Below are 15,659 nucleotides of genomic sequence, written 5' to 3' on the forward strand. Positions count from 1 at the left end.
ATTAATATTTTATATATTAGAAGAAATAATATTCTCAATTTGTAAAAATTAAATTATAATTAATTAAAAATTCAAAGTTGGTATTTTATTAAGTACAAATAAATATAAATTCATAAAAGTATATATTAATTTTTATTCAATAAAAAAAAATATATATATATATGTACACATATTAAGCTCAAATTTAAAGCTTAAGAATACACATTATTAATATACATAAATAAAAATATTAAATATATTATGCAATGAAATTGTACAATAATATAATTATATAGGTTCTATAATTAATGGTATACTTTGTATATGTATATATAGTATTGTTAATAATATTTTACATTAATATTCATATAGGATTTGTACTCACATTAAAATAAATTATAAATTAACTGGATATTTTTACAATGTTTCATTATAATTATTAATTATATAATTAATTCATTATAATTATTAAAAAAAATTCATAATTAAGAATCTGGTGATTCAGAGTATAAAGTATGAAGATCTGTAAGCAATTTATTTGATATATATGTTACATTGAGAACAGATTTATCTACATCATCCATCTGACATAAAGATTTAAATTTTTTACCATCTGGAGTTTCTAAGAAATTTATACTTGACTTTAAAGCCATATATTCTCTAAATGATCGTTTTTGTTTATACTTTGTAATTATAGGAGTATTTGATTGAATTGAATAATCATGAATAGGTTTTGCATGCATAATATTAAGTTGATTTTCTAATTCTAGAAAACTTCTGTCTGTTTCAATATCAGATCTTATATTCCAATCTTTATTTTCTTTATTTTCATCATTTTGAATTGAATTATTTTTATTTGAAAACTCTGTAATTTGTGAAATATGTAAAATAGGTGTTCTCAATTGTTCTTCTGCATATTGAATTGATTTACAACAAGTTTTTAATTCAATTTCTTTATTTGTCACAGTATTTTTTTCTTTTAATTCAATGTTGGAAAGTGTAATCTCTTTATCATTTGTACATAATAATCTTGTGACAAATGCTAATGTTGATTTTAACTTATTCACATTTTCTTCTGTTTCTTCTAATGTTGATTTTAATTTAATCATATTTTTTTCTGTTTTTTTTAATAAATCTTTTAATTCACACTCTAAATGAATAATTTTGTTTTTATTTATACAGATTATCTCAGATGATTCATATTCCACATTCATATTAGTTTCAGAAGCCAATAATTTTGTATCCTGAATATAATTACACAAATTTTGAATACAATCTTTTTTTAAAGGAGATTTTATGGATATATTATATTTTGAAACATTTTTGTTTGGACTCATAGAATTTTTTTTGGATTCATTATTATTTGTTATTATTTGTTGAGAAGACTCATAATTAGAAAAAATTGGAGACTTTGGAGTAACAAGTAATGTTTCATGTTGTTGGGCATTTATATCATTAACTTTTGATCTTGAATAATCAGAAAATTGAATATTTTTCTCTTCATTTACTTGTCCATTATTAATAAAATTAATATTGATGTTCGAGGAATCACTTATGATTTTATTTTTAACTGCAAGATCATCACTTACTTCATTTGTTTTTTTTAATGTTTTAATTTTTTTTGAATTCTTATTTATTTTCTCAGAATAGTTTTGTATGAATTTATCTTTTATAGTATTTGGTGGAATTAATGAACTTTTTCTTACTGGTTTAGAAATTTTTTTATGAAACTGTTCATTAATTACAATTTTATTTAATTGATTTTTATTTTCATTGTTGTCTTTTGTGTTTGTAGAAATTGCACTAAAATTAAGAATTCTACGTGCACTTTTCTTAGAAGACTGAATACAAGTACTTGTTTCTAATAATAATAAAATTATATATTAATCTATTGAAAAATATTTAAATAAATATAACTTTATACTAACCACTTTGTTCTTTATTTATTCCTGAATATTTTTTATTTGATAATGTTCCCAATCTTTCAGGTTGTGCTCTTTTACGTACTAAAATATATATTCATTTTTATGAATATTTATATCATTTGCATAAAAAAAATTAAAAATTACTAATAAATATATATATTTACCACTGTCTTTCTGAATAGTTTTTAAATTTTCAGATTGTCCAAGTAATTGTGCAATTTTAATTGGTTGAGGTCTTTTATAATCTATAAAATAAAAAAAACATTTAATTATTATTGATTATAATCAGAAACAAAACAAGAGAAACAAAAAAAGAGAAATTAAATAAAAAATTTATTGAAATTACCCGTTTTATTTGTCAATAATTTTGAACATGTTGAATATTCTGTCATTCTAATTAACTGTTGTTTATCTTTAGATTTACCCTAAAAAAGTATAAATATGAAGATATTTATAGATGAATTACATATTAAAAATTTTTATACTCACAGTTGAATTAGATTTAACAAACATTATTTTTATTTTTTAATTAAATGACATAATTTCCACAATATTTCACATCATAAATTTCTATTTTAAATTATTTTTTATTTTATTAATCACTATAATGTACGATAATAATAAAATATTTTTTAATAATTAAATTATAAATATAAATAACATTTAAATGTAAAGATAATATATAAAGAAATTCAAATTTCTTCTAATTTAACGGATTATAATCATAAAATATAACGATGAATAGATCTGTAAACGACAAACTAAATTTCAGTTATATAAAATGGTGCATTTACATTGCATAAATATATGATATACCAATGAAAAGAGTGAACTTACATTCCATATACCGCGCGTTTAGTTTGTGATTCTAAATGTACAAGTTACAAATATGAGTTAAACATTAGTAATGATAATTTCGGTGGACATTTATATATATATAATATTTATTGCGTGATTTATTATCTATTACGAACAAGTGCTATACAAAATGTAAAAAGTTTTGCGCAGATTTCTTATCTATAGTTAGCTATTCCCCAAAGTCACATCTATCGGCCATTTTGTTAAATTTATTTCTAAACGTATCCCCTCCAAATTGAAAACAACCGAAGGTTGACGCTGTTCTCGATCTCGATAAAGTATTTTTGGTTAGGTTAATAGCTGTATAGAGGATATTTAACAGTAAGTAAATTATTATGATTGCATCTATTTCTATTAATATTGAATTGAGGTAAAAAATTTCTATGCGTTCATGAAGAAGTACCACTTTAATACAGTTCGTAATGTGTAATTGGATGGAAGGAGGCTTGGAATAAAGAGAGGCTATGGCTACTGCTTTGATCATATGTAAAATACTGTTACCCGATCGGCCACCCTTTGTTTTTCATTACTGGTTTATTTGGCACTTCTTTCAGTTGGTTCATTTGTGTAAAACAATTTTCTATTTCGAAATACTTCTTATAACCTCTAAAGTCATAACCTATATAATATAACCTTAGATGTCAACATATTAAATATTCGTTGTTTAAAAAATTTAGTGGAAATGTTCTTAGAAAGTTTTAAAGTCATAATTGACAAACAATTTTAAATTTCTGTAATGTATGTCATCTAAGTTAGTTTTATATGCAATTTTCTTCAATATTTCATCTTATGTTATCAATATTGTATTTTATTAAATAGGCCTAATTTATTATTATTAAAAAATTTATAGAAACAAATTTTTTATTACAAATTTATATGTATATATAATTAATAAGTAAAACTAATTATTTTCTTATTATAATAATATATACAATTTTTTAATTCATATTATTTTGATTTTATTTGAAAATTAAATAAATAATTATATACAGAAAAATTTTATTTTTTAGATTAAAATTATATTTAATTAATAATTTGAAATTTAATTTTATAAATGTAATTGAATTAATTATATTAATTTTGATTAACTTTGCATAATGAATTTTTTATTTATGTATATATATATTAACTTAACATCCTTTTTTCCTTTATATGATTATGCTATTATAAATATGCATTTAATAATATTTATCTAAAAATAAATGAAAATTAAAGTAAAAAATTAAACAGATAAAATAATTATTATAATAATTAAAATCAAAATAATTCTTATGTTTCAGTGATTTCAGTGATCAAATAATTTTATTTTATAACAAAATGGATGTTGCTGGAGATTTGACATTACAATGGGTGGAGGAGGTGGGAAATGTCATTCACGAAGAAGTAATATATGGTTTAGAGGCACAGCTTGTTGGAGCAGAAGAAGAAGTAATAGGGGCTTGCGAAGAAGTTGCAATAGAGGAAACAGTAGAATCAGTTCCCAATGTAACTTCTACAACAGAATCAGAAATACTAATGGTACCACAATCGAACGATATGGAATCTATTTATATAGTTCCACAAGATCAAGGTCATGACTATCTCAATATACAGGTTACAGAGGAAGTAATTGCAGATAATTGGGATAGATCTGGTCCAGAAGATGGGTAAGTTTAAATAAAATATTTTTTTAAATTTTAAATTAAATTTGATAAAATGAATGATTAATACATTTATATTTTGAAGGGTTGAAATACCTGAAACAAAAGTGTCCCATGAAAATCTGCTTGAATATGATGACATGGAAATACCATTGCCAATTGATCAAGATTCTTATACAAATAGTAGACCTTATCCATGTGACTTTTGTAGCAGAAGGTTTAGAAAAAAAGCAAATTTAATGAATCATATGGTAGCACATCAGACAGATCGTCCTCATGGTTGTAATTTATGTGGAGCACGTTATGCAAGAAAATGTGATCTTATGAATCATTTAAAGATTCACGCATATGCACCATCTAGAGATGGTTTAGAGGATGACTTAAATGATGATGATTCATTAATACCAGAGGAAGAAGAAACTACTAAAGGTAGACGTAAAAAAGTTCAATCAAGTGTACCTAGAAAACGTAAAAATAATTCTGCTATTTCTAAACGCAATATGGAAGATAGTAAGATGGAAATGGGCAAATATGTCAATAAGTCTTATGATTATGTTGACGAGGATATGCGTCTTTTGGAAGAAATGACTAGTAGAAATTCTGCACGCAGTGGTAATTATGCTTCAAGCTCAAGATGGACTGAACAAATGTCACCTGTATCAACTGAACCTCAAGCACCACGTTGGCCTATAACTGATCCAACAAAACCATATGTGTGTCAATATTGTGGTGTTGGTTTTGCAAGAGAAAAAGCACTTGCATCTCATGCACGTATACATGGTGGTGATAGTCCATTTGAATGTACATCATGTGGTGATATGTTTTGGGATGTTAATAGTTTAAGAGAACATGTTCGTGTCAAACATGGTGGTACAGTACAATCTGATACAGAAGAATATGATAATGATGCTACATATACAGGAGATGAAAGATTTGGAGAATTCTATTGCAATACTTGTGGTGTTCCTTTTCACCGTTTGGACTTACTTAAACGTCATCAAAAGTAAGATAATTTTATAACAATAGAAAAAATATATTCATTTACTAAGATTGTTCTTAATGATTAAAATTCCATTTTGTTTATTTTCATTCTCCAATGATATTCAGAAAAATTTAAACAATATAATATTAATTTTAATTTTTAATTTAAACAATATAATATTAATTTTAATATTGGTTACATTAGGATTCATGTTAAACAAGAAACTGATATGGTGGAAGGTCCAAGTCAACATCATGTTTGCAATGTTTGTGGTGAATGGTTTGAAGAAGCTTTAGCATTATTAGCACATGCTGAACTTCATGCTAGGTATATATATGTTATAAAATAAGTAATAATTTAAAATTATTTTATAATTATAAAAATAAAGCTTTATGATAATTATTTTAAAAGTATTAAATATTTCGATAAATATTGATAAAAACATTATTTGATTATTCAGATCACCCAGTCGCCGATGCTTATTGTGCGGTGAAAGATGTCGTGATGATGCTGAAGTTGCTGAACATGTTCGGCAAAATCATGCTGAAGATGCTCCACCAAATACATGCACTCTTTGTGGAAAAACATGTAAAGACAAACGCAGTTTATTAAAGCATTCATGGGTTCATAATGTTGATAAAACTTTTGGATGTACAAAATGTGGTAAACGTTTTCATAGCAAAGCTAGATTACGAAGGTATTTATTACAATTTTTTTTATGTTATTTGTTAATCAGTTTTTTAATTATTGTGTAATTTTATTTAGACACATGGTATCACATCGCAATAAAATGGTAGCTTGTGATGAATGTGGAGAAGAATTTCCTAATGGTAGAGCTCTTGTTAGTCATCGTCATTCACATAATAAAGATTTAGGTGGTCGTTCTTTTCCATGTCGAGAATGTGGTAAAACATTCGGAAGTCGTAGTTCACAACAAATTCATATTCGTATTCACACTGGAGAAAGACCATATGGTTGTAGATTTTGTTGGAAAGCATTTGCTGATGGCGGTACTTTAAGAAAACATGAACGTATTCATACAGGAGAAAAACCATATGGATGTGCAATTTGTCCACGTGCTTTTAATCAAAGAGTAAGATATTTTAATTAAAATATAGTTCGATTGTTCCATTATATTTTAATGCATATTTTTTTTTAATTATTATTATTTTAGGTTGTTCTTAGAGAACATGTTCGAGCTCATCACTCAGGTTCTGATCCAGGACGTGTAGGTAGTCTTACTCCATATTTATGTAAAGTATGTGGTGATACATACGCAACATCAGAAGAAATAGTTGCTCATATTGTGCAACATTGTGATGATAATACTGCATTAAAACGTCAACCGCAAACAGGACCACGAAAATATAAAAGGAGACGTAAATTAAAACCCCATGAAACCAACACAATGTTGCGTATGACTGAGCAATATGATATGATAGAAGGAGCTTCTGATTCAGATGACAATACTAAAAGAAAACTTGGAAGAAAAAATAAACAACATCGGTCGAATGTTGAAGAAGGTTATCAGAACGTTCTTAAGAGCTTTGAGAGTTCTTTACAAAATATAAATTCAATTGTTAGTAATTCGAAATTAAATCCTGGAAAATCCAAACTTTCTAAGAAAAAGCTTAGAAAAGAAGAAAAAAAGAATGAAGCTGAAGCTTCATGTCAACCTGGTAGACCAAAAATGATTCACACCCAAAAAACAAGAGTGCCTGTTGAAATTGGTAGTGATGGAGTAAAAAAAGGACAGAAAACGAAAACAATGGTAACAAGGACTCCTAAAATGATGCCACAAGAACATAAACTAGGTATTTTTCCTGGTGGGGAAAGAAATAGACCAAGAACAAAAAACGTTAGTTATCATATTGAAGGGAAACTTCAACCAACACCTGCAACATTCCCAAAACCAAAGGAAGAACCTCCAACATCTTTAACACCAGCACATCGTCAATCACCATTAACTAATATAAAAATAGAACCTAATTTACAAAAAACGCCGAATAACAATCACAGAAATAATAATGGTAATATTCTTGCTATTAATAATGAAAAAATGGAATCAACACCTAGAAAAAGATCAGGTGTTTTGAAAAAAATTAAAAAACAGAAAGATGAAATTAAACAAGAACCAATGGATATTGATCATGAAGAAATACAAAATAATAATAATACAGAAAATACGGATTCGACGAGATTAATGGATCATACAGTAGATGGAAGTAACTTAGAAGTTGCATTTGAAGCAAGTGTTACAACCGAAGAAGAAAATATACTTCCCGATGTAGGTGAAGTAAATAATACCGAAGATGTAGGAACTGGGAATGTAAAACTTAGTGTAAAAGTTGAATCGACATCTCAACGAATGTTGGCTGTTCATACCGTTATAGCACCTGTAGATGATATTCCAGAAACTATAGTACCAGATGCTGTAGAATATACATGCGAAATGTGTTCCGCAGTATTTTCCAGTCGAGCAGAATTATTGGTCCATGTTCCAATACACATTTGATTTAATTTGTTTAATGAAATTAAAGGAGGTATGCAAATTTGTTCTATTTTAAAAATATTTGTTTAATTAAGCAATATTTTAACATGGTCAATGAAAGTTTATCTGTTTATTTGAATTGACATTATGTTATTATGCCAAATTGTCCTCTACTCGTTGCTCTATGAAGTGTACCAGATTTTTGTGTTTAACATATATTTTAAAAGTTGATGCTGTCTTTAGTTTATTATATCATTCTAAGGTATATAGAAATTTTCAAACATATTTGTTTTTGTTTATCATTATTATTATATCCTTTTTATACTATTCGTGTTTCTCTTAAACTAAAAAATAGTACATAATATAATAAAATTTGGCTCAAAATTCATATTGAATCATGATACAATGAGTAATGTTACAAATATTTTATATGTTTACAATTTATGAAGTCAGTTACTTTGGTCAAAGAATTGAAATCTTAGACCATTTTTTTGCCATCCACAATTTTATACTAAAATTTAACAAAAAATGAAATAATGGCACGTTGTGTACATAAAATACTAAGATATTCTAAATATTAATGCGAGTGTGTTTTATAATATTACTCGTTTATATAAATTAAATTTACTCTGTACGTTTGCTTTTAGCTTCTAAGTAATTAGATATATGATAGCCAATGCATTGAAGTACTATGATAAACAATTTGTATTATTAACCCAGATTGTTTTTCCTATATTTTTTACTTATAACAATATTTACAAAAATCAACAATACATTTGAAAAATATTGATTGATTTATAATTAAAAAAAAAAAAATTAAACTTTTAAATTTGCCTTAAATCAAATAATTGTAAAGTAGTAATAATACACATTGCATATGTTGCATAGGAAACATTTATAAAAATTAATTTCGTATTCTGGAGCATTTTGTGATACAAGGAACACGAATGCATTGTTATTGTTACAATAGTATTCATAATATAATAAAATATGCTTATTATTATAGTATACTTCGTTTGCACTAACATATCTCAATAGTTTTTATAAAATTTGGTATTATATTTGATTGTATGAAATATGTGTAGAATTTTATGAGAAATGAAGCATTAAAACTTAAATTATGAATTTCAAAATTATTTTATTTTAAGCATTATTATGCACAATCAGATCTGATTTTAATTTTAAAAAAATGATCTTCAAAGCATATCTTTGTTTATTTGTATTACATGTTGAAAATACATGTTTCACTGGATGTAATATATCCATCATTGTATATTACTTATAACTGATGAGTGCTATTGTAGTATTACATCAAAGAATATTATGAAGTAAAGAGCAGAATTATATTTTATTTTAGATAATATAAATTCATGTATTATATAAGCTCATAAAAGTTTAATGTTACAGAGTAAAAATTTGAGTATTAAATATACTGTATATACTTTCATACAAATATTTTAGATATATTGACAAGTTTTTTTTATCTTTGCATCTTTATTTCATAACAATAAATAATTACAAATATTAAACATCATTTCTAATTACTAGTAAAAGATTTCATAATTTTATTTATTTTCAAAAAAATATTTGAATTAATTTTTAACTTATCATATTTATTTCTTATCTCTTCATTTAAATATCGCAAATATAATTTTTATTAATAAGAACATTATAAATTCCATTATAAAAAATTGCATTAAATTAGATTTAAAATTATTTTATATAAAATGTTGATGTTTACTAAATTTCATGTTAAAAATATTCAAGTTTTTTTTTATTACTTTGCTGATATTCTATATTTTACAAATTAATATTTAATATTATGTTAAATTATAATAAAAGAACTAATTAATGTTTCAAATTGTTTAACATTTTCAAAATCATTTAATTGAATATTATTATTAATTTTAAAATTACTTAAAATATAGTTATACTTTCTTGTATAATGTAATGCATTAATTTTATTATAATTTTATTATATTTAATATAAAATATTATAGTACCTTTATAGTATTTTTCTTACCTTTGAGAAGACGTGTATATATATATTCCAAAGTTAAATTAGTAGTATTTCAATGGCATTATATATGAGGCAATCAATCAAAAACAGTATGTGCTCTATTTTTATAAATAAGAAATATTTTGAATATATATAATGAAGAATATAATGAAAATTCTATTTGTAACATTTTGCAAGAAATGAGTGTGTATATATATATATATATATATATACACACATATACATACATATATATATATATATATATATATATATATTGTTATTATTTAATATTTTTATGTTTCTCTAGGAATGGCACACAATGCCCATTATTCATTTGTTTCTATATTTTTATAGATAACATATTTACTTAAATTATACTAAAAAGTTTCATAAAATAAATTAAAAAATATTGGTAATCTAATTTAAAAATAAGAAGAATATTTTTGGAGAAGCATCAAAAAAGATATATTCAAATAATACAAATTAAGTTTAATAATTCTTAGGACAGCATCATATTTTGTATGTTGTATACATACATAATGATTTATTTCTTTAGTAATATACATATATAATGTATTTATGCTACAATGCTAAAGAAATATTTACAATTATACTGATTTAAAATTATTTAAATTAACAGAATACAAATCAGAGTTTGTATAGACTCAAAATTAATATAAGATATTTAGAAACAGAAAAATTTATATATGACCAATGTAAAGTTATAACTTTTGGATAAGGAATATGTAAATATATATTTACATAAGAAACATCAGAAACTAACAAAAATTGGTATATTATGTATAAATGATTTTTATTTCAACATTTACACACATTTACATTCCTGTTTAACAGTAGCTTTAATATTATTTAAGCGTATCTTAAAAAATATGAAAATTTATTTAATTAACGCGTGCATAGAGCAGCTAGTGCAGGTGGCAATAAATGCAAAAATGCAAATTGGACAAAATTTAGGAAAACAAAATGTTTAAAAAGAAGTACAGACAAGAACACGTACACAAATTTTTCGTTTTTTCAACTACAAGAAGATTGATTGCATGTAAGTATCCGTGGCTTCTTTCTAATGATAATTAATCTAAAATAATTAGTGTAGCATATGATACTATGTTGCATGATAACATTTTAAACAGTTACTAAAGAATTCTTATATGTATTACTTCAGTTATAAACTAAGTAAGCTCTAAGAATATGTATAGATTTATAAGCTCTAAATTAGCATTTTCTCGATAGAATTGTTTGTATCTAGCAGGGATAAAATAGCTAAGAAAAAAAAGTGTACATACTATTATCTTGGATATGGTATGGTGATTTATTGTTAATCGTAGATATATATTTTTTTTTTAATAAACCGCGTTAACAATTATAAAGGTACAGTTAATTACGTCCGCACAAAGTCACGGATAATTCGAAGTACATATAATAACGATGTGTGTACAATTGTAAATATGTATTCATTTGTATACTTTAAAAATTGTGTCATTTCTATCTCATGATAAATTTTAGAAAAGAATATAGATTATAATTATAAATATATAATCAGTTTGTTGAGTTAACTATTAAATACTTGATACTTTTATTTTTAGTTTGAATGAAAATTTATGTAAGGTATATAAATTCATGCGGTTAAAAAATTATGTAAATGAATGGTAGTTTTCATATAATTCAATATTATATTGTATAAAGTCTTGAAACTTTATATTATAAAAATCATAATAGTAGTATAATAACGTTTTCACCATTCATAAAAATATGTATATTATCTATGTTTATGCAGGTAAATAATTTAAGATACTGTATCTTTGATTAGGGAATAAAATCACAAACATTATAAATTTCTTTCTCAAATCCCATACATATAACAGAGATTATGATTAAAAATGCTCCAATAATACTAGTTGATGTAGGTTGATCTCCAAAAAAATATATTTGTACAATATAAGCCAAAATAATATCTAAAGATCTAGTCACTGATACTTTTCCAGCACCTTCTATTTTTAATGCATTAGTCACTAAAATTTGACCTGATAATCCAGTTAGTGCTATTAACAATATTTTACTCCAAGTAATCCAATCATGTGGAAATTTTGATTTTTGTTCTTGATTATCTGATACAAGAAAGAAAAAAAATATTGCTGTAACAAGTGACCACCAAGATAGATTAAAGATAATTGCTGAGTAATGAATTTCTGAACATTTTCTCATAATAACTATATTAAGAGCTGTAAAAAAAGTTGCTAAAATAGCACACACATATCCCATCACATTGTATGATTCAGCTCTATGTATCTAAAGAAAGAAATATTTTATGTCAAATTGTTGATTTATAGAAATTTTATAAAATATTATTCTTTATATACTTTTACCTGAAATAAAAAAGGTGGTTTAGATACAAAAATAACTCCCGCAAAAAGTGCACACATAACTATTACGCGCAATATTCCACAAGGTTCTTTTAATAAAATGAAAGATAATACAATTACAATCACTGGAGAACTAAATATAATTGTTGTAGCATCTCCTATTGGTAATTTGCGAAAACTATAATATAACAATGATAATGTTGCACCACCTACTATTCCCTGAGAAAAAAGATAAAATACTTTATCAGATTATTTTTGTTTATTAATATATGAAATATAAATCTTATTAACTTATTCATAATTAACGTACTTGTAAATGTAAAAGCATTCTTTGTCCTTTGGGTCCAAAAAGATTTTTAGAAACTTTAAATGCTACAACAGTCATAACTATCATTTGTAAAACAGATCTGATAGTCAGCAATACCATAGGATGTACATTTTGTACTGCTTTGACTAAGGCAGAACTAATTGTAAAAAATGTACCTGATAAAAATGCCAAAAATATTCCAAACCATTTAGTACCCTCTTGATACGTTTCAGCATTATTAGCAAATTGTTCTGTGTAATGGTATGCTGGATGTATACTATTATAAGAAGCAGTGGATTCAATGCTGAACTTCATTATTGGGCTACTTTAAAACTATGATCCGTGATACAATACTGAATGAGACTTTTGCTGTATACTACCGTCTATCACTAATACATCTGCTGTTTGATAGAATTAATATACAGCTTTGCATATCAAACAGTTTACGAGAGATTAATACTGGTAGGAAGATTTGGAAAATGTAACGATTGGATTGAGATTCTGAATGTTAAAGTAAAAAATGTTAATTATAAGATCAAATTTGTTAAAATGACGTTATTCGTTTTAATTTTACTCGAAAGAAACTTTTTAATTAATGTATTTATTATTTAACTTTTTAATTAATAATAATATAACTGGAATAAGTTTATTATTTTAATTTCATATAAGTAATCGGGATTTTTAGATCTTTTGTTAAATGAATTGTATATTAAGTATATTATGATATTTATGCAATTAATAGATTCGTTTATTTACTTCAATTTTTCCTTATAATTATTTTTGAATTAAAGTAATATTATAATTTTGTTATTAAAATTAATATAATTTATCTTATTCAATTATAAAAGAAATATATTTATAAGTTTATTACAATATTATAATTATTTATGCATAACTTTTGTTTGAATATTACAAATATTGAATATTATAAGAATGTACATATAACAATGTAATTAGTCCTTTCCAAATTCTATACCAGTTAGTGGTTTATCTATACGATAAAGTGTAGTACCTAAATTGAAATATCCCAAATATTCTATAGTTTCTGGAGTTATATCAATATGATAATGGCCACCTTCTCCATGATGAGAAAAACTGTGAAAATGTTGAACACGAAGATCTAAATCCTAAAATTATAAACAATGAAATGGAACAATGTTATGGAACAATACATATAACAATGTATAATAGGATAGACTAAAGACAATTTCAAATTATTTTTTATCAATACAGTTTAAACGTTTTCCTACAATTATAAAATATCTAATTTCATATGATTTTACTTACACTTTCAGAACTAACAAATGTACCAACAGCTATTAAAGGTGTTGACATGTTATAAAAGTGTAACCAATTATTAAGTTGTGCTTCAGTACGTAATGGAGTTACTGAGAAATCTGGCATAACATGCTGTTTGACTTTTCCATTTTTTATTAAAAATGTTCCTCCTAATCCTATAGTTGAAAAAATGTTATACAAATATTTAATTGTATTTTTTGTTAGATATAATTATTAATCAAAAAAATTCTGCTTACCAACAAGATTATTGTGATAATTTTGAGCAATTGCTTTTTGCATACATGCAATAAAATCATCATTTCCAATACGTTTTTTAACATGAACTTTTAAAACTTTACCAGGTTTTCCTTCAGTGACAAATAAATTGGCTAACAAAGCAAATCTCGTTTCATTGTTAGGTAAATTTTGAAGTTCACAGTTTCCATTTGCTTTATTGACAGATGAAATATGAGTTCCATTTTGTACATTAGATAATGAAACAACCATATTCATTATAAGCTATAAAAATTTTATCTTATATTTTAATTACTAATCGAGATCTATATATAAATTTTGATTATTACCTCACAATTAGAATTTATGTATGGCCATGGACCAGCCCCTGCCCCAATAACAAAAGAATCTTCTTTATAATGTAAATGATTTAAGAGTTGTTGAATATCATATAATTTATTTTTTTGTACAGTAGGAAGAAGAAATGATGGACCACCAATTTCTAACAGTGTTGAATTACCACTTAATCCTAAATATTAAAATTCATATATTAATTTAAAATAATACAAAAAAAAAATTTTATATATAAAAAGTAATATAAAAAGTATATAAGTAATATAAAAAGTAATATAAAAAGTATATAATTTATTTTACCTGGAGCAGAAAGTGCGAATGGTTCTTGTGTTAAATCAGGGCAATCAACAATTTCTACTTCAACATTTGCATAATTTTTAATTAATCCTTCCTTTAACACTATTGCAAAAAGAAAAAAAAAGAATATATAAATATAATATTCTTAAAATTTTAAATTATATATTTTATTTAAAATTTACCATCTTTTATTTCATCAAGGGAAGGGACATGTAGATTTCTTTTTACTATGGTAAGTTCATTGATATTCAAAGTAGTCATATTTAATATATGAATATATGAAATTAACTGAAAATTTGTTTTTATATTATATATTAATAAAGATTTAAAATAATTCACAATTATACAAATATATAGTTCAAATATAGTTTATATAAGAACTATATTATTGAGAAATGGTAAAAGACAAAAACTTGAATATGTTGTCATCACAAGATTTGCTTTATCTAATCATGTGTTTGAGTATGACCTTATTTCGTAAGAGTTAATATCAGTTATGTTATTTTTAATTACAATAATTTTTATATAATCTCTATTTTATGTATTAATAGTTACATATATTACATATATATAATTCAAAATATTTTATTGCGCATTTTTTGCATTTTTATTAAGTTTTTAAATTTCCTTTAATTAAGGTTTATATATATTAATAAATTTAAATATTGATGAATCAAATAATTTAATATAAATTAATATATGTATATTATAAAATGTAGCAATGAAATAAAAATAATCAATTTACGAATTATTTTCTAAAGTTCTTAAACAATTTTATTATTGTATAAATTGTATAAATTCTAAAAAACAAAAAAATTAATATATTAATACATAATATTATATTAAGTAAAAATATAAAAAAAATTAAGAATATATTAATAAATAATAAAAATAATACAAATAAATAATAAAAATAATAAATGATTAAAAT

General features: G+C 23.9%; 4 protein-coding genes across 6 annotated transcripts; 1 reads left to right on the plus strand and 3 right to left on the minus strand.

Annotated features, from left to right (window-relative positions):
* Positions 1 to 357: 357 nt before the first annotated feature.
* LOC122715047 (origin recognition complex subunit 1-like) lies at positions 358 to 2,563 on the minus strand. The gene is made up of 5 exons (XM_043936945.1): positions 2,394 to 2,563; positions 2,251 to 2,329; positions 2,069 to 2,149; positions 1,908 to 1,985; positions 358 to 1,840 (listed from the first exon to the last, which is right to left on the minus strand). The coding sequence occupies exons 1-5, from the start codon at positions 2,415 to 2,417 to the stop codon at positions 465 to 467; spliced, it is 1,638 nt and encodes a 545-aa protein (XP_043792880.1). The 5' UTR covers positions 2,418 to 2,563; the 3' UTR covers positions 358 to 464.
* Positions 2,564 to 2,826: 263 nt separating this feature from the next.
* On the plus strand, positions 2,827 to 9,365 carry LOC122714692 (zinc finger protein 16). 3 transcript variants are annotated; one of them, XM_043936272.1, is made up of 7 exons: positions 2,827 to 3,083; positions 4,043 to 4,408; positions 4,488 to 5,405; positions 5,589 to 5,711; positions 5,845 to 6,081; positions 6,150 to 6,477; positions 6,559 to 9,365. In XM_043936272.1, exons 2-7 carry the CDS (start codon positions 4,080 to 4,082, stop codon positions 7,897 to 7,899), a joined length of 3,276 nt encoding a protein of 1,091 aa, XP_043792207.1. In that variant the 5' UTR covers positions 2,827 to 3,083; positions 4,043 to 4,079; the 3' UTR covers positions 7,900 to 9,365. The 3 variants fall into 3 exon arrangements, with proteins under 3 accessions (XP_043792207.1, XP_043792208.1, XP_043792209.1); XM_043936273.1 differs by lacking the exon at positions 2,827 to 3,083 and adding an exon at positions 3,181 to 3,248; XM_043936274.1 differs by lacking the exon at positions 2,827 to 3,083 and adding an exon at positions 3,262 to 3,315.
* Positions 9,366 to 10,465: 1,100 nt separating this feature from the next.
* Positions 10,466 to 13,389, minus strand: LOC122714705 (solute carrier family 35 member G1-like). The gene is made up of 3 exons (XM_043936301.1): positions 12,569 to 13,389; positions 12,262 to 12,477; positions 10,466 to 12,184 (listed from the first exon to the last, which is right to left on the minus strand). The coding sequence occupies exons 1-3, from the start codon at positions 12,878 to 12,880 to the stop codon at positions 11,702 to 11,704; spliced, it is 1,011 nt and encodes a 336-aa protein (XP_043792236.1). The 5' UTR covers positions 12,881 to 13,389; the 3' UTR covers positions 10,466 to 11,701.
* A 10-nt stretch (positions 13,390 to 13,399) lies between these two features.
* On the minus strand, positions 13,400 to 15,148 carry LOC122714706 (ester hydrolase C11orf54 homolog). Its single transcript, XM_043936302.1, has 6 exons — positions 14,911 to 15,148; positions 14,732 to 14,830; positions 14,428 to 14,606; positions 14,101 to 14,362; positions 13,853 to 14,019; positions 13,400 to 13,692 (listed from the first exon to the last, which is right to left on the minus strand). Exons 1-6 carry the CDS (start codon positions 14,987 to 14,989, stop codon positions 13,519 to 13,521), a joined length of 960 nt encoding a protein of 319 aa, XP_043792237.1. The 5' UTR covers positions 14,990 to 15,148; the 3' UTR covers positions 13,400 to 13,518.
* Positions 15,149 to 15,659: the final 511 nt, after the last annotated feature.

The sequence above is a fragment of the Apis laboriosa genome, unplaced genomic scaffold (assembly GCF_014066325.1).
Source record: "Apis laboriosa isolate Shangri-la unplaced genomic scaffold, ASM1406632v1 scaffold34_cov151, whole genome shotgun sequence".
Lineage (NCBI taxonomy): Eukaryota > Metazoa > Arthropoda > Insecta > Hymenoptera > Apidae > Apis > Apis laboriosa.

Coding starts and splice junctions, on each gene's coding strand:
- LOC122714706 (XM_043936302.1), bottom strand. CDS start 14,989: ATGACTACTTTGAATATCAATGAACTTACCATAGTAAAAAGAAATCTA. Junction 14,363..14,427: donor ACATAAATTCTAATTGTGAG/GTAATAATCAAA, acceptor AAATTTTTATAG/CTTATAATGAATATGGTTGT. Junction 14,020..14,100: donor TTATCACAATAATCTTGTTG/GTAAGCAGAATT, acceptor TTTCAACTATAG/GATTAGGAGGAACATTTTTA.
- LOC122714692 (XM_043936272.1), top strand. CDS start 4,080: ATGGATGTTGCTGGAGATTTGACATTACAATGGGTGGAGGAGGTGGGA. Junction 5,406..5,588: donor TTACTTAAACGTCATCAAAA/GTAAGATAATTT, acceptor TGGTTACATTAG/GATTCATGTTAAACAAGAAA. Junction 6,478..6,558: donor CACGTGCTTTTAATCAAAGA/GTAAGATATTTT, acceptor TTATTATTTTAG/GTTGTTCTTAGAGAACATGT.
- LOC122715047 (XM_043936945.1), bottom strand. CDS start 2,417: ATGTTTGTTAAATCTAATTCAACT. Junction 2,150..2,250: donor ATTATTGACAAATAAAACGG/GTAATTTCAATA, acceptor TTTATTTTATAG/ATTATAAAAGACCTCAACCA. Junction 1,841..1,907: donor AATAAATAAAGAACAAAGTG/GTTAGTATAAAG, acceptor TATTATTATTAG/AAACAAGTACTTGTATTCAG.
- LOC122714705 (XM_043936301.1), bottom strand. CDS start 12,880: ATGAAGTTCAGCATTGAATCCACTGCTTCTTATAATAGTATACATCCA. Junction 12,478..12,568: donor GAATGCTTTTACATTTACAA/GTACGTTAATTA, acceptor CTTTTTTCTCAG/GGAATAGTAGGTGGTGCAAC. Junction 12,185..12,261: donor AACCACCTTTTTTATTTCAG/GTAAAAGTATAT, acceptor TTCTTTCTTTAG/ATACATAGAGCTGAATCATA.